Source organism: Alosa alosa, chromosome 3 (assembly GCF_017589495.1).
Source record: "Alosa alosa isolate M-15738 ecotype Scorff River chromosome 3, AALO_Geno_1.1, whole genome shotgun sequence".
Classification (NCBI taxonomy): Eukaryota; Metazoa; Chordata; class Actinopteri; order Clupeiformes; family Clupeidae; genus Alosa; species Alosa alosa.
The window spans coordinates 23,736,725-23,759,803 of NC_063191.1; the positions used below are offsets into that span (position 1 = coordinate 23,736,725).

Below are 23,079 nucleotides of genomic sequence, written 5' to 3' on the forward strand. Positions count from 1 at the left end.
CCATAATTTTATCCATAATTTTCTTTTTGATCTCCTCAGGGAAATCTGGACTTCACCAAACTGCAGAGTCCAGTTAAATTGGCTGAATGACTGAGTACATGTTAAAATGCATCTGTAATACTAATTAGAGTAAAACAGTTAGTTTGAAACTAATGCCAAAGATGCCTCTATATGATTCAATAATTTATCGTCTTTTTAAGGAGTACTAACAAATCTGTCTGGGCCATTTTATAATATATTTGTAAAATAAACAACAAATGATCTCTTTTATAACTCTCTTAGGCAAAGACATGCAGTGATACATGAGAACATGAGTGTGCATTTCTTCACTTTTATGGAAGAAATGAAGCATTCTTTCAATGATCTAAAAGGGAACCAACACATTTGGCAAGACTGTAGCCTATAGGTGCATTCGGCCACAACAGTTCTACTGTAGGAACTCAGTTATACTAACTACTAACTGGAGGTTACCCATAGAACTACAGTTCCTAGGGCTTTTTTCTGTTTGCATTTGCACACGGTAGGAACTCTGAGATGACTTAATACACATTAGTAGCCCAACTATTACATGATCTTAAAGTACTTAAATGGACAGTATTGCATCTAGTTTCTAGCTACTGATGTTATCGACAAACTAAAAGCTCAGAAAGCATTAAAAAAAGAAAGCTGAATTATTTTTTACAAAGATTTTTAAAAATGGTGCTTCTGCTGCCTTGGCATGCACATCAGTCATGGTTCCTATAATCAGAGAAAAGACCCAACCCCAAAGCAGGAGCTTAAATAGTTATAGGAACTGCGGTCAGAGGAACTATTTAATTCCCATGTCCATGCAGTCCGAAAAAAGGGGGTAGGAACTGCAAAAGGTTCCTACAGTGCTACAGGGCCTTATGTCAACAGTCATCAATACTCTCTATCACCTGGCGACCTCTACTGGTTTCATAGGAAGCCATACCACTAACACACACACCTTTGTAGAATAACTGTTATTTGGAAAATAAGATTACTCTATATGTTGACAATGACTACATTATTATTTGTGATAGAGTTGCAAGACAATTCTTGCTAAATAAGGAGAATACCTATCTATGAGTGCTACATAATTTTATTTGAACATCATTAGTTTGATCTTCACATGGGACACAGAAACAGTAGACACCTCACTATCCTAAATATGCTGACACTTGGGTAGTAGGCCTAGCTGCATGAAACTTGCAATCAGGTTGTTTGTGTCCTGCTAATGAAGTGATCTTTACACCCCGAACTCTACAACTTGTTGTTAAGAACCTCACCTTAGCTCAAGACCTACTACTATGCACCTCACCATCTCAATTATATTTGAGGATTTGTTCCCTTCTCATGCGAAGCGCGCTCCCGTGTACACGTTCACGATTGGCAGCTCCACGTCGACATTCTTCCAGCTGCAGACTGCTCTATACAGGGTAGAGAGAAACGAGAGTAGAGCGGCGTGAAAGCAGACCATCAGCAGTTTGTGGAGGTTTATAGAGGGACGTCAACTGCAAAATGTAATTGTTACACAGCGAAGAGGCTTAGATAATGACTACAGCCTCGTTTTCAAACGTTGCTTTTGCTTTTTAAGGTTGTCGCCTCGTGCTGTAGTGCTGAATAGCTTCTCTCAGATCAACCAGGTATGTAGTCTACTGTAACATTCTTTCGGTACTTCTGAAAAGTAGCTCTAGAATTGGTCGTCAAACCTGACATTTATGCACATTTAATGTTGGGGTTTGTTGGCATATAGCCTAAAGCTACTGCGACCTTAAACTTACGCAAAAATCAAAGTTTAAATCTTTTGAGCTGAACAGTGTTCAATATGCCGAATATGTGCTGTATGCAAAAAAGTAAGATGCCTTTTACCTGCACCGATTAAGTCATCTTCAAACATATGCATGATGTTTTTCATATTCATCCTTTTACAATTCTGTCTCAAATTCAACAGGTTAAATGAAGTTCGTTAAAAATGAAAAGTACATTTTCTTTAATTTTGTGTCACTTTCCACTATTAAGCTATATAGGTTATTTAACGGCATAGGCTTCATTTGGAAAATTTAGACACGTCAGCTGTTCCACCTATCAAATGCCCTAATTGTTAACTTAACAACCCTGAAGAGAGACAAGGTTGAACTGAAAAGTAAACATAAAAAGTCTCACAGATATCTGCTTCTCTGTTTAAATTCATTACTGTGTGACTGCTTATGAGCTGGTATGAATATGCCTACATGTTGTCCACATTTAAAAACGTGTTTGTGTTTGCATGCATACATCTCTGTGTCTAGGCATATGTTAGGGATGGGGTGGGGGTGGGGGTAGAATGGGCAAACAACTGAAGTTTCCAACTGTGTAGGCATCTTTTCCATTTTTTAAGATTCTTTTAACAGCCCAGGCTTAGTGTGGTCATGGCCTCCTTTGCCAATCTGAATCTGAATTTGTAATTGAGATCTTATGTCAGAACCTCTTTATTCATGTCAGAATGTGCAATAATTACACATAATTGTGGCTATGTATAAGAGCATTCCTTTTGAATCCTATGTTTAGTCAGAGGAAAACTTTTCAAGATGATGGGCTAAATGTGCTTCAGAGTTGCACTCACATTTACAACAGCATCCAGATATGCAAACTGACTTTTTCTCTCCCCTCTTTCATGCTTAAGCCAGTTATAGGCTATTCGATGAAAAGTCCATTGAGGAAGATTACCAGGCTACTGTGGCTTTCCAAGTAGAGTTCTGTGATACACTTAGACTCTAATCACTTGCAGTCAGTGCATTACAGAACTTTGTTTTGAGAGTTGATGTTCTGGCCTGAAGGAAACAAACATTACATCTGGAGGGAGGGGGTAATGATGCCAAACAAGCCACCAAGGGCTCTCAGACTTCACTGTTGTTTTCCCCCCCTGGTCTCACAAAAATAAAGCTGTTGCTGGCAATGCTTGCTCTTCAGTGTCTCCATATTGTCACTATATAATTTTTCTGACAATACAGTCAGGATCATGAAATAAAGTCTCAGAGAGACACATAGGCTAAAATGTAATGGATCTGGTTTGTTACAAAATATGTCAAAGAATGCCTCTATATGTCTCTGAGGGCTATGTCATTACCTTTCCTCTGGCCTAATTGTGTGATAATTGTGGCAGAGGTGTGCTCCCTTCACATGACTTGAGGCCTACACTGCAGGGCTCCTGTCAAAGCATTACTCTGCCTTTTAAAGATATCGTCCACGATATTGGAGAATGGATGGGTTCTGTAGAGAGAGTTTCAGGTCAAGTGTTAATTTCAAAAGACGTTTATGATTCATTATGTTCTTGCATTTGATTGCAAAGCATGCAAATTTGAAATGTGTTAAACGTCTACCTTTAGATAATTCCTTGCCTGATTAATTTGTATTGTAGCCTATGACACGTTTTTCTGTGCAACATTTGGTGTCCACCCAAGTGGTAGTTCACTGACAACAACTAGGGCATTTAACTTGTTTTTTTTTTTTATTACATCAGTAAAAAGCATGTTTACAATATCCATTGCACAACTCAAATGGGGCAGTTATACTACTCTACAGGCTGTTTAGTGTGGTTGATTCATTCTTTGGAACGCTCAGAGTATTACTGTAAGTATGACAAGGTTGTTACAACATCCATATCGCAATCATAAGAAACATTGTAATATTTTATAAGAGCCTTCGGGGCGGGGAAATAGATCGAATGCAGTGCATGACGGGACTCGGGATATAACTACCTCATATCCTACTATCACTGCGCTGACCTCTGACAGCTCAGCCTTTCCCTGCACAAACACGGAAGCAGCATGGCGTCAAACGGCAAGAGCTCTGAGCGGCAAAAAATTGCACAGCAAAGATTGAGAATCATCGCCGGTCATTTAAGAAAACAAGAAGAATTAGATCACACAGACATCGCGGCTCAAGAATGCAAAGCTGAGTCGAATAGTAATGCCGCAACGCCAAACTCGATGCCTAGGAAGAGGTAAAGATATGGCTATGATTGTTATACTCAAATGAAATGAGCTCTGCACTAAAGCTACTGTAGTTAGCCGCCTTCCACTTGGCTATCTAAAGGCATTGTTGTTTCAAACAGCTGTTCTGTAGCCTACTTGCAGGCATAAGAATATTGACAATTGCTATAAAAACTGATCGTTCATACTGGTATAAAAAGGTATGATCTGCCAAACTAACGTTAGCTAGACCGAAGCGTCATTCCGTAGTCCACTAAGTGTTTAGTTCAAGAAGTGGGTGCGGTAGTTCGTGCAAGATGATCGGAGACTGTAGAAGTCGGGCATTGTGTACGCTATTGTCCACCTGTTCGTGCGGGAAAGTTATCTGACCAATGAATGTAACCAGTCTGTCATCAATCTAGGCTACGGTGTTCACAGTCAGGGGTGTTCTGTTGTCGTTCCCCATTCCTGAAATTGTCATGAATAAAAGCAGATTTCCTCTGTGAGTCGCTGTCTATAAATTCAAAAATAGCTGTAGCCTATTATAAGTGTTTCGCCACGGGGCTGGAGAGGTTACGCACCTGCCATTTCTCGGTTGACTAGTTGAATTCTTATAACGCTGATACAACTATAGATTTCATTCAGGATGTTAACCTTTTGGCCATTGTAGCCCAGAAGTTGATGTAAACTTTGATCATTCATCTGAGTATAGTGCGCGGTTCTTTTGTTTTTTTATACCTTCTGGATTAGAAAAAATAGCCTAGTTGTTTGTTGTATGAGATTATGAATGAGAAATCACACTAGATAACTTGAGTTTCTCAGGTAAAACTTCGGACGTAAAGGCGTCCTCTGATTGGCCAAAACCAACGGTGGCCTGACTGTGGACTCCTTATGAGGCAAGGCCAGCTTCCTGCCCTTCTTATCAAGCAGTAGTGACATCTAGTGTTAGACATATTTCATTCAAAGCATTGCAATTAAAAACCAGGATCTGCCATATTATTCACCCTGTTATTCTGGCCACTTTAAGCATCACATTTTTCTGGAAATATAAGGTATCTTTCATAGGCTATATCCACCACAGACTCTAGAGCACTCCACTGTAGCCTTGGTAATGTAAGCCAACAGTGAAAACCTGTCACCAACCACTGATAAGTTCTCTATCCTGCTCATACAGTAGGCTATATGAGTTTTGGGTGGTGCTGTGGTTGAGTTTGTGTAAGCTATTGAAAGCATGTGTACTGAATATCTCCTTTATCTTAGTGTGGTCATAGAGACCTAGATAAAGCATTCTGTTAACTCTCCTCTCACCTTCAGGAAATGTGGTTTCCTTCATCGGGAGCTTGCTTTATAACTTAAAATGAGCATATGGGGTGAGAGTGAGGCCTTTGCATAGATTTGCAGATTTGTTGAAGGGACAAAGAAACCAGAAATGGAGCCCAGATGTCCAGGTATGTGGCCTGTCCAGTATGGTGAAGGAGCAGGATGATGAGGGATCCTGGTCTTGAGAGACCGGTTTGAAGTTTGACGGATGCCTTCCTTTCTCCTTTTTTTGACAGCAGCCATGAAATGAACCACCATGTTCTCAAACAGTTCAAGTTAAAGTCCTCTCTTTTCTATTTTCCATTGAAATGTCCCATGGAAATTAAAAAGTCACTTAGTTGATGAAGTTCTTTGTATTTGGTATTATTGTTATTGGTATTACTGCTTTGACCATTTTTTTACTATTTCTCAGAGTGATTCATTATTTAGGAATATTACCGCTGATAAAGTGGTCAATATTACTTATGTCTTGATGTCTGGGCCTACGGGGACGCTGTGCGAGTACGCCGCTCCATCTGGCATCTTGGCTATTTTGTGTTTGTAAATCTTTTGTGAAGCAACCTTGGATGTCTTGAAAGACTAAATAAAATGTATTATTATTATTATTATTATTGTTATTATACCAGTCATAAGTGTCGTTATTGTTACATTTTTTTCTTTTGAAAGATAGCCCAGGCGGTGACCTTCCCATTCTGTACTTGATGATTTGGTTAGCTTAATTATATTACTTTTGGTCTGGGGTCTTCAAATTGTTTCCCCGTTATCTCTTCTATTAAAGCTGGAATTGACCCATTTACTCTTTAGCAATTGAGATGGAGGAGGATGTTTGTTGAGGCTAATCCACAAGGAACAAACATGGTGTTGAATTGAAGAACTGTGTTGATCTTATTTCAGTTGGTAGGTTACTTCCATTTCCACTTGCAAGATGTTTTTGTAGTGTAATCATGCTTTTAGAAGTGTTGTTTTCATAACTGTGTGGAAAGCTAGTCTATATTTATGTTGTTCTGTAAACCCAGGAAATGAGCAACCTGTTCTAGAATGTGGGAGACTACGGGGTTTTGGAGTCCTTCCTGCTCTGTGTTGTACATGACATTTTTGAACGACTGATGCACAGACTCGTTGATTACCAGAATGATGAGTGTTTTCTCTCCTGTAATGCACTGGCATGTCTCATTGACTGATCTATACTGTGACTGATCTATACTTATATAGGATCTTGTACTATTTGCCCTATCCAACAGTAGCCTCTCAAAGCAGATGCTGTGTATCAGTTGAGCCATTTTGTAATAGGGCCTAATGGTTGCAGTCTTCTAATGTGATGTAACTAAGCACTGCGTTTCCATGCTTGTTCCAGCAGATCCATTGAGACAAATGCACTCTTGGAAACTACGCCATGTTCTCCCCATGAATCTATAAAGACATGATTCATTCAGCTGTGGCCATGTAACGACGAAGGGAATAACATACACAAGCCCACAGTATTCTTCTCAATGTGATCTAAAAAGCATCTCTGCCACTTTGATCGTTGCCCTTTCCGGTCGCTGCTCCTGTGGCAGACCACGCTACCCCCATCTTTATATGCTTGAGATAAAGATAAGCTTTTGTTGAACATTGCGTCACTCATTTCCTAGAACTCATTAATAAAACTAAAGAATTAGTAATTGATTACAGGAGAAATAAGAGGGCAACTGAGGCAGTGGAAATCAAAGGTTCAGTAGTAGAAAGGGTGAACGCATACAAGTATTTGGGTATTGTTTTTAATGACAGGCTAACATGGTCTGATCATGTTAACTTAAGTCCACGTTTATATTGTTATATAAAATTGTATTGTAAAATTATATAGGAAGTTGCTGTCTTTTATGGTAAATACTGATGTTGTGAGAATGGTTTTTATGTCAGTGATATGTAGAGTTTGGAGTTACTGTGTGGTGGGTTGGGGTGGAAATGCTGGGGCAACTGAGAAAGCCAGGATTAACAGAGTGACTAAAAGGACTAAAAAGGGCTGAAAAATGGTGGGAGAGTTAAATGCAGTGGAGAAAGTATATGATGACCACCTGGCAAAAATGGCGCAGAAAATAACAAAGGACCCTGGTCACCCTCTTCATGGTAATTTGACTGGTAGGGTTATGGAACGTAGTGGTAGGCTAAAGCCTCCTGTGACACGAACTAAGCGGTATGCTCTCTCTTTTATACCTCAGGCTATCAGACAACACAACAAGCTCTTTAAACCTACATTTTTATCATTTTTGTACTGTATTTATGCTCTTTTTTGTACTGTATTTATTATGATAATTTATTTGTACCCTCTTATAAAGGCTATATGTATATTTATGCTAAACTGTTTTTATGGGCATTAAGGCGGGTATGTGCACTGCAATTTCCATCTCTATGGATGAAATAAACTTGACTTGACTTGACCAAGGCTGGCATACAATGTGAAAGACCGGTGATGCTTATTGGTTTGCTAGTGAATGCAAGAAATGCACACTAATTACGATGTTGCCTAATTTTGTTAAGATGCTATTCTAAAGGAGAAAGACTCTCCTCAATACCACTTTTAAAGGTAACATCCCAAGCTGACCCCCCTCTACCCAAAATCCCCATCCTTTTCTATCTGCCTGTGCCTAGTTGTGCCCGGCAGTGTAGTTTGCGTGCCCCTCCTAGTGAGTTTGTGGTTTAGTGCTTGTGCTGTATTACTCCCCAGTGAGGAGGTGTTGGCCCTCCCTCTCACCAGAGTAGATGCTTGTGGAGACAGAACTCTGGAGCTGGCGGTATAATTTACACAAGAACCTCATTACCGGCCCGACAGACGTGCTCCACCCACATGGTGGCGTATGTGCTGTGCAGTCGGGGTGTGTCACTGGATGCTAGGTGGAGAGTGTGTCTGACGGAGGATTAGAGAGGATAATACAGGGAATGTGTGGAGAGCTTTTCCTCTGCTTCCTCCGTCTGGCTTCTGGCTGGATATGGTGGCTCTGCAGCAGTGCCCATAAGATGCTATATAGTGTAATCATAATGGCCCTGGAAGTGAAACGTGTTTTGTGATTTATGAGCTTTGTAGGGATTGTTTGTCAGCTACTGTCTGTGGGTGGAATTCATAATTACTCATGTGAAGTGCATGTGTTCAACTCACCTTACATTTCCTGTTGCATTCACTATACACAAGCCTCTGTCAAATACACATACCATAGGCACAATGCCATTCTTTATCTCACTTTTTCAGAAACATGCGGATATCCTCTGTTCTCTCTCACTCACTCACTCACTCACTCACACTCCTCATGCATTCTCCCTCTCTTGCTCTATGATTTAACATGGGGGCTTGTCATTCAGTGCTTGATTCATAAAATGTAATGGCAGGCTGCATTAGCACTTCCCAACGATCTTAAGCTGTCTTCTGAATTTAGTGGTCCAATCAATTTCCCTCTTCTGATGCCAACCCCCTGGTCCCGTCCTGGGGAGGTCACTGAGCGGCGGGAGGCCTGGCCTGTAGACCACATGATTCCTTGTGAACTCCCTTGTGACTAGCCTGATTGCAGCGAAACAGCAGTGTGCACATGACGACCTGCCAGTTTGCTTGTTTTAATTGAAGTTGTTTGGCAAGGAGAATGGGTTTGTTGTGTCCATGTTGCCCTGACAACGTGGTGGGGTGGTTGTATGTGGAAACTACACCTGGGGAATACCCCCCCCCCCTCTCTCTCTCTCTCTCGCTGCAAACACCACTTCCCTCTTTGACAATATCTACAGACCTCTAGACCAAGAGGAACCTAACCTAACTGATTACTGACCAGCACAGTTCTAACACACTCACTGAATACCTCTGACATAAGACAAGAAAACATGAGCGGTCATCTGCTGATACTCATGCCCTCTCAGAGTTTCGTATCAGGGATCCTTATGCATACTATAGCATAAATAGGCCTAGTGCTCTATAAATGATGGGTTTGGGGTGTTTAGAGTTATTTTTAATAATGTAATACTCTTCATTTGTTCTATCCCATGCACAGGCAGGAGATCATGAAATGGAATGGTTGGGGCTACAGCGACTCCAGATTCCTCTTTAACAAAAAAGGACAAGCAGAATTCACAGGCAAGAGGTAAGCATCCATCACCCACCCATCGTCACCATCCAGATAGCTCCCATATGCATTGAGATGATCTCCAAACATCTGCATTTCAGTTTCTCTAGTCAGTGCAGCTTTAATATCTGTGCCACCATATGAAGATCTTCTAAAGTAACCCTAAATCCCACATTACTCAACCATACCTCTCACTTTATTACTAAACTGTCATAGTCCAGATTTAACCCCTTGACCTCCCATTTGGATTAAGCAGAGAAGCCAAGCATCTGTGACACAAATGGTGATTGCGGTGTTGCAGACCGCGATGCCTTTGGACTCTTCTCAGCATCTCATCGAGATGGTTTATGAGGGAAATCCTTCAAGCTCCCGTCCACCCTCGGCAACCTCGAGTCTCCAGCACACGCAGGCCTGCTGCTCACTGCTGCTGCATGGGGCGCTACTGCCATCTAGTGGTTGGCATTTGTAGTTGGTCTGGCAAGGAGAGGAGTGGGAGAAGCGAACTTAGTAGGTGGAGACGTGTATTGCTGATATGAAAGGATGTGAGAAGCTAGCAATTCATTTAGTTCGTTTTTGTTAAGCATCAATGCCATAGGTATTTGTCCACTCATACAAAACAAGTAGATGTTTTTTTTTTATTGTTTTATTCAATATAAAATCCTTTTGCCTCCACACTAAAATATGTGTTACAGGCTGTGTAATTAAACTTTTTCTTTTAAAAAAGAAAGAAGGAAAGAAAGAAAGCAATGGATAAGTCCAAAGGAGAAGAGAGCCACCCATTGTCTTAAATCTTCCTCTGAGTAAGATGGGTGCCCAGTGTTTGTGGCTCAGTGGTGACAAAGCGCTGGCTGAATGTGCGCTGGCACCATAATTGATGGCTCTTTTTTTTGGCACCCCTCCACTTCCACTCGCGCACCTTTATCTCTGTCGCGCACGGTGAAGGTGCCGCGAGACAGAGATGGGCCTTGTTGTGCGCATAATGGTGATGTATGGCCCAAACTGCGCCAGGCTAAAGCCGGCGGACCTCTCCTGTGTCGGCGGGCACCGCATCCATGTAACAGGCAGAGCGCCTCCAGACCCTTCAGTACACACACACACACACACACACACACACACACAAGCATAAGTGTTGTTATGGGCCACATGCGTGAAATACCATCTGCTGTCATGCCCAGTGACTCATTGTTAGTGGTTCAACTACACACACACACACACACTCACACACAGCGCAAGCAGGAGAGGGAGCTGAATAAATGAGAGTGTAGCGATCTCTCCTCCTCTTCCCTCCTCTCGGCGGGCCGGGACAGAGGCCGCATTATGGAGGAGCGTGTGCTTCATGCTCAGCTGGACAAAGGCATTCTGCAGCCCCTCTCCCCTGCCCACTCCTTCCCCTCCTCCGTGCCCTCTGTCCCTGAAGCAGAGGGATCCAGAGGCTGAGGGCGACAGCACAGCCGTCTCAGCCACTACAGGCCCCCGGTGAACTCCACACCGCAGGCCATACGGAGGTCATGGGCGGTTGCCATTGCCAGCTCTTTTTCAAGTGTTGTAGCACATATTGTCCCTATTACTGCAAGAACTTTTATCAAAGCCTTGTTCATTAATAGCTGCTTTCAGACACGTCCTCTGCAGTATATGCGGTTCTTTGTCAAACGGATGTCTGACCCTTCAGGTGATTCAGATATGATGCTTACATGCGGACATTATGTGTGAACGACACCGACGCACATGAACAGAATCTCGGTGTGGTTGAACAGGTTGAACACGCACATGAAGAGAATCTCCGCATGTTCTTCGTTTCATTCAGACACAAGCTCATTTACATGATGTCTGTCAGAAATACTAGGAGGGGAGTAAGTGTAAGAGCCGGTTAAGTTCGGAGTTCCAAATGTCCGCTAATGATGTTCAGATATACGGCCCAACTGCTTGACCTCCGCAGAACATACGGACTTACACCTAGGTCTAAAAGCAGCTAATGTCAACAAGTTTCGCATCATTCTTACCAGATAGAGAGGCACTGATATGTCATTACATCTGTGTCCAGGTATCGGTTAAGTGGCTTGATCCTGCCTAGCCTGAAGGACTGGTTTGAGGGCACCTTCGGAGCCAACCTGCAGCATAAAAGCCCTGCCACGGTAGGTCTCTCCCTCAGCGTCTCCCTCGGTCAGTGTCCAAACAGCCGTGTCCGTGCGGCCCCCCCGACTCACTGTGTTTCTGTGGTTCTCCACAGCCCGCCATCAACGCCAGCGCTGTCCATCCCCCCAACCTGAGCGAGAGCTTTGTAGAGGAGCTGAAGGCCACGGGCATCCCCTTCTCTCACGACACGGAGGACCGGGTGTTCCGCGCCCATGGTGAGGCCCAGTCCCAACGCACACATGCTCCACTGTCTCCTCTATGCTTTAACACGGTTTATTGTTTACATGGTCAGACATGAGCATTGCAGTTTTGATTTCTTTTAAATATATTGAGCTCAAGTTTGGTTCAGGTCTGTGTGATGGCCGTATAGCACATCATTGAAGACTCTCTGTTTTCCTCTGTGCAGGTCATTGCTTACATGAAATCTTCGCTCTCCGTGAGGGGCGCTTCGGACGATGCCCTGACATGGTGGTATGGCCAAGTAAGTGTGTGTGTGTGTGTGTGTGTGGCTGGGTTGGTGCCGCTTCGACGGAAAGTGGAGATTTCATCCATTAGCCGGTTCACTCAACACTTCTGCATAGACCCTCTGTGAGCGATGCTTATCCACCATGCAGTGGTTTGGAATTGACATTTATGTAATGCCATGCACTGTGAGGAAACCAGGCTTAATCTCTGCAGAGTAGCGTCTGTGTGTGTGTGTGTGTGTGTGTGTGTGTGTGTGCGCGTGTCTGTGTGTGTGTGTCTGTCTCTCTAAATAGGTTGGATAGCTGTGAGTTGAGGAGGTATTAATATGTATGAGTAGTGGCTTAATAATAAGCATCAGAGAGAGCGAGGCCTGCCATCCAGTCGCGCGCAGTGTGGCCCTGCGTAGCCGCAGTGGTGGTGCAGAGGTGGAGGAGGCCTGCTTGTGTGAATTACGGCGCAGGAGATTGGTTTGCTGTGCATTACGGCCGGCACTATTTTATCATGCAAATGAGTGTTGACTGATGGCTCAGAGTTGATTAGCAGGCTCCCAAATGGGCAGCAAATCACTGCGCTTCCATTATAGAGCACCAAATTGGAAAAACTCCTCTCCTTTAACCTTCTCCAGCGCCTTGGTCTCATGCGAAATGTAAAATATCACCTGCTCTCTCTCTGCCTGGCCATGTCCCAAATACATTAGATGGGCTGTCATATGTTGGTGACATTCGCTTTCTAGCCTTTTTTGTTAATAAATGGGTTGCATACTATTAATATGAATATACAAATGGCTTTACGTAACTTGCTGCATGGTCAGATAGAGAAGCTCCATTGGAAGATGTATATGTCTGATCTTACATCTCATTTGCACCTCCCACCCCCCTCATTTCCACCTATGCAGTGTTAGGATGGAGAGGGTGGAGTCCTCTCCCATTGGTGCATTCTCTCGGGGTGGGTGGTGTTTCCTCCTCCTCCTGATCGGGGAGGGGGCAGTGGCAGGGCTTTGTGTTTGTGTGTAAACTGGCGGGTCGGTGAGTCCTGGAGTCTCCGTAGCGCCCACTGCCCTCTCCCTGTCCTCTAGTGGCTGCTTGGCTGCCGGCCGGCACCCTCCTCAGACCCCTCCGACAGAACTTCACTTTTTGCCACTCAAATGCCCAAATTATTGTGATTGGACTAATTTACTCATAAATTATGAGAGAAACTCTAAATGCATCTGTCATCATTTTCATAATGCGTGCTATTTGAGAAAAAAAAAAAAAATGTTTGATTCATTGCCATTTGCTCTCACAGATTGCCACAACGATGTAGTGAAAATTGTGGAGTTGGCATGCAAGCACAATGTTTGTTTGATGCCATATGGGGGTAAGTATTTAGCTTAACAGATGTACTTTTTCCACTATGAGACTAAAATGATCTTCTGACATTGCCGATTTGTTAAGCTTGTTATAAAATCCACCCACATACTGGTGCTTATTTTTATGCAGAGAGTGCTCTGTAGTCAAAGTGAAGCTGGAAGTAATGGAGTATGGAAAATCAGCATACACATTTTTTTGTTGTTAGTTTTGCAAGTTACAGTTTAGTTTTAATGAGATTATTAATTGTACTACTGTTGTGATCCCAGTACAGAAAAGACCAATTAAAGTTTAATTTGAATACCTTATGTCATAATGTTTAGAGCTATGCACACTAAAAGATATAAATAATATTAGTAATATTGAAACTAAGCAGGAGCATGTGGTCTGGTTCTGGGTCTGCTTTAGGGGGATGAAAATGCCTACTGTATGGTGGAGTTTATTAGAAAGATGCAAATGTAGTGGCAGAAAGAGAGGCTCATTACATTTGACTTGAGACTGTGTAGAGTGTGTGTGTGTCAGTGGCTGGTGTGCAGGTTGGGTGTTTCCGTGCTCAGGTCAGTGATGTGTCTCTGCTCCCCACAGGCGGGACCAGCGTCTCCAGCGCTCTGGAGTGCCCTCCGGAGGAGAAACGCTCCATCGTCTCCCTGGACACCTCGCAGATGGTGGGTATCCAGTTAGACTGGTAGATGGTGGGTACCCAGTTAGACGTGGCCATGGCCTCCGCTCCCACACATACCCACACCCACACCCACCCCCTCTCTTTCTCCCCCTCCCTCTACCTCTCCCTCTTTCTCTCATACACACACACACACACACACACACACACACACACACACACACACACACACACACACAGACCTGAGTCCCATCCCCAGGGCTATGTGTTTCACTGGTGCGGTTCAGCCAAACCCCCAGAGCTGTGTTTTTCACCGCCGCTGTCTGCGCTCCCTCTCTCCCTCCTGAAGCCCAGAGGCTGCCAGCCTCCCCTCTGCCTCAGGCCTGCCTCCGCCTGCGCTAAATCACCCTCCACGCTCGCCTCCCAAGAATGTTCTGGAAATGTGGAGAGCCAGAGCGAGACTACACTCCTCACACAACTTCTCGTCTGTTACCTGTGTCCAACATCAGCTCCTTGTCAAAAACCCTTGACTGTCTCACATGCTACTGTCCTTGGTTGATCCCACTCAAGGTCACCCCCCCCCCCACCCCACCCCAAATGCACAAAGCAGACCAATGCGCTCTCACGTCTTCTCGTTTGTTTTTGTGCTTGGCTCTGCCTTTCCTCGCGTGCGCAGAGCTCACAGGGGCGTTGGTGCAGCGTCTCAACTCTGCTCAGCCCTCCTCAGCTTGGCCTCAGCGCAGATGAAGACATGTTCTCCTCCGGATGCAGAGGGACGTCTCCACCGCGCGGCCCCTGTACAGTGCGCAGTTTGGTGATCTATTAAAGGAGCCGCAAGTCACCGCTCACACCAACCCCCACCACCGCCACCCTCACCTCCGAGCCTGACCCCCATCCCCCCTCCAGTGCCGGTTGGGGGTATATAAATACCAGTGGCCGGCGCGCTGTGTCGAGGGGTCACGGGCCATGTGTCTGAGCGGCCCTCACATGAAAGGCAGTACCATGACAGCGGCGGACGCTTTATTGCAGCCGGCCCGGTGATTGATGGCCTGGTCTGGGGGAGCTCAAGCTGTGCTCTTCCATGCCTTGAGGAGCGCTTAAACGAGGAGGGGACGTGTGGGCTCAGGGATGGAGGGGGTGGGGTGGGGGGCGATGGGATTTGTGGGATTGAATGTTAAAAGGAGGTTTAACCTTTTGGAATCTGTCTAATGGAGTTAGAATCTTTCGTTCTCTTTCCTCTCGCTCTTTTTTTCTTTCTCTCTCTCTCTCTCTCTCTGTTTCTCTCTCTCTCTCTCTTTCTGTCACGCTGAACGCTCAGTGGCTCCTGCGTAACCAGCGTGTGCGCTCATGGAAAAAGCCGGCACCGTGAGCTGAATGTTTTCATAGAGTGTGCCATTAAACGGTTTGCCCGCACTGTGCTTCCCGTTGCGTGTGTGTGTGTGTGTGTGTGTGTGTGTGTGTGTGTGTGTGTGTCTGTGTCTGTGTGCATTACACATACTGCAGTGACTCCGTGTTGTTAAAATACAGCTCCCTGACCTTTCCCTGGCTTCGCCAGTTAAGCCATGGCGACTGGAGTGAATTTTGGAGGCCGTCATGGAGAGCCGCCCACGTCCATGTAACCCACATCAGATGCATGGCAGCCAGGCCTGCTTCTCATTTCAGCCCAAATCTAGAGCAGTGGAGGGGCTGGTGCAAGTCGTCCTCCTGGCAAAGGTGATGAAATACTGTTTCACCCAAAAAAAGTTTTGTTTACACATTTTTTTTGCCTTTTTTTCCCCATTCAGAACCGAATATTGTGGATTGATGAGAAGAATCTAACTGCCCACGTAGAAGCTGGCATCATTGGGCAGGATTTGGAGAGACTGGTAAGTGCATGTTCTTGGCGGTTCCAAGCACACCCTCTGTCAACAACATACATTCTTGTTTTCCAACCTCGCGCCAAAGATCCTGGCTCCTTGACATGGCAGTCAGAACACACGCTCACCCATCGTCAGTGTGTCCCGTTAGTGTCCGCATGAGCCCTGCCGCTGGAGAGCGGCTCATTAGCATCCACTGGTGAGGCTTCTGTGGGCCTGTGGTGGCGGCCGTGTGGACTTGCCCTTATGCAGCGGGTGCCATGACTTAGCCACGGCATGGAGCCCAACATGGAACAGTGAGGCAGGGTAGGGGGTGGGTGGAGGTGTGTGTGTGGGTGGGTGTGTGTGTGTGTGTGTGTGGGAGTTGGGGTGGAGGAGTATGTCTGGCAGCGCCGTGCTGCAAGGTAGAGATTGAGGCACACTGACAGGCTCGGAGCAGATGGCACCATCAAACTAATGCAGAAAAATGGCGAAGGAGCTGCTGTTTGATGTGGAGGAATGCGTGCGGTGCATCTCAAGCAGACTGCGCTCCTGCATATAGAAAAGGGCCAATTTGATGGAGCAGATGGTTCGGCATTAAAGCAGCCCCCGTTCCGAAAGAGGGGAGGGGTGTTTAATTAAAAAATAAAAAAAATAGCAGGCCCTGCTTTTTTTTTTCTTTATAAAAAGTAAAATTATTCCTGTATCACCTGGAACAGTTGTCTCCTTGAGAAAAGCTGCACATCAATATTTTCCTCACACCTGCAAGTCCAGGAGCAGTCTTCCTCTGAGGGCGAGACTTTCCTTCACGTCCAACACGAAAGCAAAGGGAGATGGTGGGCTAACAATGCCTTATCAGTACAGGTCTTATCTCGTGTGTGAGGGGAAAAACTACATGTGTATTAACGTATGTCCACTCTCCCTCTCCGCAGCTCAATGAGAGTGGCTACTGCACAGGCCACGAGCCCGACTCCATGGAGTTCAGTTCTCTGGGGGGCTGGGTGGCCACCCGCGCGTCCGGCATGAAGAAGAACATCTATGGCAACATCGAGGACCTGGTGGGTTACTGTGGCCCTGCACACTAGGGGCATGACACTGCGATGTGGAGGGCTTACACCACTGTAGACCAAGGGCATGGCACTGTGATGTGGAGGGCTTACACCACTGTAGACCAGTGGCATGGCACTGTGATGTGGAGGGCTTACAACACTAGACCAGTGGCATGGCACTGTGATGTGGGGGGCTTACAACACTCACTTTTATGAGTCAATAGAAGTGCACTGATCTTTGACTCTGAAAGCTCTGAAGCTCATGTCTACACAGTGACATTTTGCATTTCATGTGGACATGTTGTTTCTAAATAAAATTCAACTTAGATTTTATAGTCACAGATTAATTCTCAGCAAACATAACCAACCAATCAGTGCCTTTGTTGCAGTGCGTTTGCCATGCCTTTGGTAGGGTCAGATTTCTCCCTGTTGTCCCGTCTTGCTCCTGTGCGTTCCTCAGTGCTCAGTGGATGTCCTGTCCTGTCCTGTCCTGTCCTCCCCCCTCAGGTGGTGCACATAAAGATGGTGACCCCCAGGGGAGTGATCGAGAAGAGCTGCCAGGGCCCGCGCGTGTCCACCGGCCCCGACGTCCACCACTTCATACTGGGCTCCGAAGGTGAGTGCACTGTTGGCCAGGGAGCATGCTTGCAGTGGATAGTGTCTTGTGGAACACGCACGTGTGGGTGCTTGAGTGTGTCCCGTGTCATTTCTCTGTGTTTGCTGCTGTTTGCCCATGAGCATGTGGCATGGGGTGGGGGTGGGTGGCTGTGTGGGTGCTGAGCCCGGGGTATGTTTGCCACAGGGTTAGGTGAACAGTAACTAGGATGCCAGCTGTAGAATAAAAAACAAACAAGGCAGAAAAGCCACCTCTGGTAGGTCAAAGGCAGGGGCGTGCTGGCACACCATCCCCCCCAGCCCCCCTCCTCTCCCATGTTCAGAGCTCCATGTCCTTGTGCGGAGGCCCGGGGAGAGTTCTGCCTGCCATATGCCAGGGCCCTACCCGCTACAGCGAGGGTGCAGGGACCGCTGGCACCGCTCCCCCCAAACATCTGTGGGAGCGCCCCGCACAACAAAGCGCCGCAATCTGCTCTGCAACACCGCATGCTACACAAGCAGAACTCTTCATTTGTACTCATTACTGAACACCCCCTCATTTCTCTTTTCTTTAAACAAAATACATCTGTGAACAGGACTACGTGAATGTTTCATTAACTGTAATCATCTCATTTGAATGTCCTTCGTTTTAGGGGGGAGTGAAACCTTTTTAAAGGAGAAGTTAATGTAGCCTCATTCCAGGTCCCGTTAGCGGTGTCCTTTTTTTAGTGCTTTATCAGGCTGGATTGGGTGGCTGCTTCATATAAAAGCAGGCTGTAACTGATCCTGGCTGACTTCCTGGTGATGTAATGGAAGGCAGTGGGCACAATAGCTTTGTTTGAGCCCCACGCCACCTGGGCCCTCTCAGTTCCTTCCTCATCTCTCTACTGGTGTTTTTGGCACAGCTTAAACATCAGCGAGTGGAAGTCAAATGAATACATCTCATCACTCAGTGTTTTTGGCAGCATTTTCTACTAAGAATGTTAAATCATAGTTTGAACCATTATGTAATATTATACTCAATGTTCAAACAAAATGTTTAATCGGAACATTTAGCTCTGATTGTGTAGCAATCAGACAATACTCTTCTTGGCTAGCGGTGTGTATTTAATAATCTGAAAGTGTACAGTGAAAGTGTAACATTTAAAAGAAAGATTACAGAAATTACTCTACACGGTCTGTACTTTTAAGTTAAACCAGAGAGGGAGTAATCATGGCTCTAAAGCTAAACTCTGCAAAAGTGATCTACAGGTTACCAATATGAGCAGTAGTGAGACACTTAAGCACCCACTTCCTCAGTTTTTGGCTGTAGGCTGGTAGATGGCACCATCTCTCACAGGAAGAGCAATGCATTCTGGGAGGCCTGTGGCGCAGATCCGTGTCTCATCTAGACACCTCCTGCTTCTCCATGGGATGCCATTCAGAACTCCCGCTGAAAAAAAGAGAACTTGACATCGCATGCTCGGCAACGTGCTCTGCATGCTAAGTGGACGGCCTTTTGTGTGTGCTCAAGAATTACTGCAACCTTTTCCGCTCCTCATTGACTGGGGAATAGGTTTGTTTTAGCCCCTCTTAATCTCCCCTGACCTTGGACAAGAATGGCCTGAAATGCTAAAGGACAGCAGCTCGATCCTTGGGCAGAGCGCTCTCTCAGAATGATTGGAATAATCAATGATAATCAGTTTGGTCTTTCTACCGCTTCCCCTCAACCACCACACTGCCACCACCACTCTCACTCCTCTTACCTTTAATGCAGATGTCTGTGTCTGGCTGGGACTAAACGTATCTAAGGCTGCAGAGTTAATGCAGTGTGAAACGGCGGGGCTGCTAAAAAAGTCTGCTTTACAGAACTGCCTACGGAATGGTGGCATCTCATGCCAGGCTGTTAACCTTTTTTCTTCCCAGCAGACAGAAAGTGTGTCTGCCACACACCTCTTAAGTCCTCCCAGGGAGCAAGACAAAGAGCCGAGCTGCTGGACTGATTTAACTCTATGTTTGGCCACTCGCTAGCACTGGTCACCGGTGTACATGTAGGTGTTGGGCGGTAGACGTTTACGTCTGGGAGGACAGAGTTATTGTTTTTTGTTTTGTTTTGTCTGTTTGTTTGTGTTTCGGTGTGAACATTGACCTTCCAGAGAGCAGACGGGGGGCCAAGGGGTCTTTTTAGGCCTCCCTGGGCCTGCATGCGGTGGAACAGAGGGCGCTTGGAGTGTACTGGTGGTCAGGGCGAGGTGAGGGCGCCGTGTGTGTGTGTCCGCCAGAGCGTGCTGGACTCCCATGTTCTGGGCTGTGCCGCTGGAGAGAAGCATGCTAAGCCACATTAAGGGCCTCATTAACAGGCATGTCAGGCACAGGAGGGGCGCCTAATGGAATTGGCTGTGTTGGGTTCCTCCGCAACCACTAAGTGGCGAATACTTTAATTAACAGACAAACGCATATGGCTCTGTGTGTTGGATATTCGCGTTTAAAATGTCACACGCTTCTCTGCGCCGAGTTGATGAGCCTCCGTGAGAATTTATCCTTTGAGCTTGTCACTTTAATTTCTTCAACATATTGACAAATGCGTTGTACGCTTCTCCCCTCAATGCTTTTGCTGTTGCTGCAGACCGCAGTTGTGTTGCTCGCAGGATTAACCTGTGCATCTTTGATGAAGATCGATATTTTGTCTAATTAATCATCAATCATAAAACATTCAGATGCTCATTAGCCTCACATCTGGATTTCTTTCTTTCTTTAATGGACTCCGTAATTGCTGAAGCATAGGACGCAGAGGGAGAGCCACCGTTTAGACTCCTTCGGACCAGAATTATGAACCAGTGGCAGAGTTATGAAGGGGCTTTTACAGCGGAAGTTATCACTATTTACAGTGATCTCGTTAAGATGAAAGCGCCATTAGGGCCGCACGCCTGTGACTGAGCTTTTCTTTATTGAGCCAGTTTGTCTGTGTGCAGGGGGAGCTGTAAACAGGACTCATTGGCATGTTTATTACATGGCCAGGGCCATTTGCCGTCCATATTTCACACGTTGTCTTGATGCCACGTCAGCCTCAGCTGTGGTGTGTGGCTTGTCATCTTTCATCGCCACATCCTGTCCTGGGTTTGGAGACAGACGCTGGGTTTTGTCATGGGCCAGACAGTGTTTTATTTTAGTTTATTTTTTCTTTTCTTTTTTGCGTGATGTCTGCTTAGAAACTGTTTCTGGGAACACTGAACTGAGTCTTTCATAAGTGGAAAAAAGCTTTGCTGTTTGCTGTGGAAAGTCCTGGTGTTGATTTAGGCGTGGGCCTATAGCCATGCTTCTTGAGAGATAACCCTTGTGTGAGTGACCACAGAACGTGACCCTCAGATGCAGATGCAGACGATAGTCGCTGGGGTCGGACCTCCCGCTGACAGGACGTGTGTAAGTTTTAACGGTGGCTGTGGTCTCGCCCAGGACTGGCCTTTGATATGCCTCACGGTTGTCCCCTCCCCCTTGTCACGGCGATAAATCTAGACTGCAGCCCTGCATGGCAGACGAAACCAGATCACCTGTGTGAGATGTAGCCTAAGCGCCTCCAGCCACGTGCCGAGGGCAGAGATATACATAAATTACAGATTACATAAATACGCTTTCCAGTAGTCCAATACGCGTCTCAGTCATGTCACCAAGAACATGTTCCTTTCATTTCCTCTGAGCCACCAGTCGCTGTGAGGCCCTCATAATCCTTTGTGAGGCCTCTAAAGCTATGAGATAGTATTCTTTTGTTATTTTATGACATGCTTTACCTGTACTCTGTTTCACGCCAACTCAGGAACCCTTGGAGTTGTGACCGAGGTCACCATGAAGATCCGGCCAGTCCCCGAGTACCAGAAGTACGGCTCTGTGGTCTTCCCAAACTTCCAGGCGGGCGTAGCCTGCCTGAGAGAGGTGGCCAAACAGGTGAGGTGTCCTGATGAACGTTGCACTTTTTGCATTCGGGTCAGTCTATTCAGAAGATTTCTTATGCACTCTCCTGAGGAGTGGACATGGGGATCATTTATTGGGACTCAAACCACACACAGCAGATCCAATCCTTTTTTATGTCACTGAACTGCAGAGTGATTTGAGTTGTTCCCCATAAGACATTTACTACCACTGATCTTGTGGTTCTTGCCATGTCCCACAGTAACATTGCTCCCATTACTCTGGTAAAGAGAAGTGCCTTTTGAATGAGCGAATGGTCTGTGATGACTGTTTGTCTCGGCTGTGTAAATCTAACCTTGTTATTGCACTGCTGCCTGAGTTGCTGATTCAACACCTTTATTAATGAGTGCATGTTTGCCACCCTCATTACGACTGCATAAAATGAGAACATTTCCAAAGCACACAATTAGGGTATTGATTGCTTCTCTTGCATTCAGAGGTGATATGTAATCCTCCCCCTAAATTTACCTCATTGACTCCTCAGGATTACATTTGATCCCACATCCCTTCATGATAATGTCTCTCATGCAGTCTCATGATATACCTACCTGAAGTGATTTCTTCCCAGTAGTTATGTTTTACTTACATAGATACCAATTTAGATACAAATTATTTCCACATTTGTGAAGAACTAAACTTTTTGTGTGCATAGAAGAACTAGTGAAAAAGGGAGTAAAAGCTAACTCGTTGCCTTTATATCTTTGTTCAGTATAGTCTTTTGTGGATTCCCCTTTTCCCCCCTGCAAGACTGAATGTAGATAGACAATATACATATCTAATATATCAGTATGAGTCGGTAGATCCTGCATATATTGATCTTTCCTATTTCTCTTTCTTTTCTCTTGCCTTTCTTCATCAGAGGTGTGCACCTGCATCCATTAGGCTAATGGACAACGAACAGTTTCAGTTTGGTAAGTCACCTTGCTCTACCTGGCATCACTTTGCTCCTTCTGAAAGGCCATATATTTCAGTCTCGGCCATTTCCACTGGCCTTTGACAATTATTTAAACAGCTTTCAAAGAGTCTTCCTTGCCTCTGTAAAGCTCCTGTACAAGCGGTCCTCAAATAATGTCTGAAGGGGAGAAATGGAACAGGGCCAGACATGCTGAGCCGCAGTATATTATTTTCATGAAATCTGTCTGAGAAAGAGGGAACATGGAAGAAGGGGGGGGGAGTGCATGAGCAAGGGAACACGTCGAAAGACAATGGGAGGCAGGGGGGGTTGGTAGTACTGCTGTTGCCATAGGAACGCATGCCTGGCTGATGTGGCACGGTGGTTGGCCGTGAGTGACAGAGGCTCGGCGGCATGGGCAAACCCCTGGAGCGGAGCGGCCGATGGCAGCGCAGCAGTACTTGGTAGACACGTCCATTAGCACGGCAGTGAGATGGAGAAGAGCATCCTGACGCCATGCTCTCCAAGATATGTGCGTGTGTACGTGCGCGCGCGTGTGTGTACGCGTATGTGACTCTGTGTGTGCATATCTCAACGCAGTTGTTTGTTGCCTGACGTGCCTGGTTAACCAACTAGGGCCAGGGTGTATGTTTTTTTCAACAGTTACTGTTTGCCAAAATACCTATTAATTAACCTTAAATTAATATGTTACCACATGGTACCACATGAGCATATAGTTACGTTAGTACACGTAATATGTGCATTTAACTTAAATATATTTATTTTATTTTGAGCCCCTCCACATCCTTGTGTCTAATTGGCACATGACTGTTAAAAGCGTATGTATTTTTT

The 23,079-nt window shown here is 45.5% G+C and overlaps 1 protein-coding gene across 1 annotated transcript in view; it reads left to right on the plus strand.

Annotated features, from left to right (window-relative positions):
- Window positions 1-3,758: 3,758 nt before the first annotated feature.
- Window positions 3,759-23,079, plus strand: part of agps (alkylglycerone phosphate synthase) — a 34,721-nt gene continuing 15,400 nt past the window's right edge. The window contains exons 1-12 of the mRNA XM_048239613.1: window positions 3,759-3,985; window positions 9,281-9,370; window positions 11,394-11,484; window positions 11,580-11,700; window positions 11,892-11,966; window positions 13,235-13,306; window positions 13,882-13,961; window positions 15,700-15,780; window positions 16,683-16,808; window positions 17,307-17,415; window positions 21,184-21,311; window positions 22,195-22,246. Coding sequence (XP_048095570.1) covers window positions 3,810-3,985; window positions 9,281-9,370; window positions 11,394-11,484; window positions 11,580-11,700; window positions 11,892-11,966; window positions 13,235-13,306; window positions 13,882-13,961; window positions 15,700-15,780; window positions 16,683-16,808; window positions 17,307-17,415; window positions 21,184-21,311; window positions 22,195-22,246 — 1,201 coding nt within the window. The 5' untranslated portion in view covers window positions 3,759-3,809. The remainder of the gene's footprint in view (window positions 3,986-9,280; window positions 9,371-11,393; window positions 11,485-11,579; window positions 11,701-11,891; window positions 11,967-13,234; window positions 13,307-13,881; window positions 13,962-15,699; window positions 15,781-16,682; window positions 16,809-17,306; window positions 17,416-21,183; window positions 21,312-22,194; window positions 22,247-23,079) is intronic.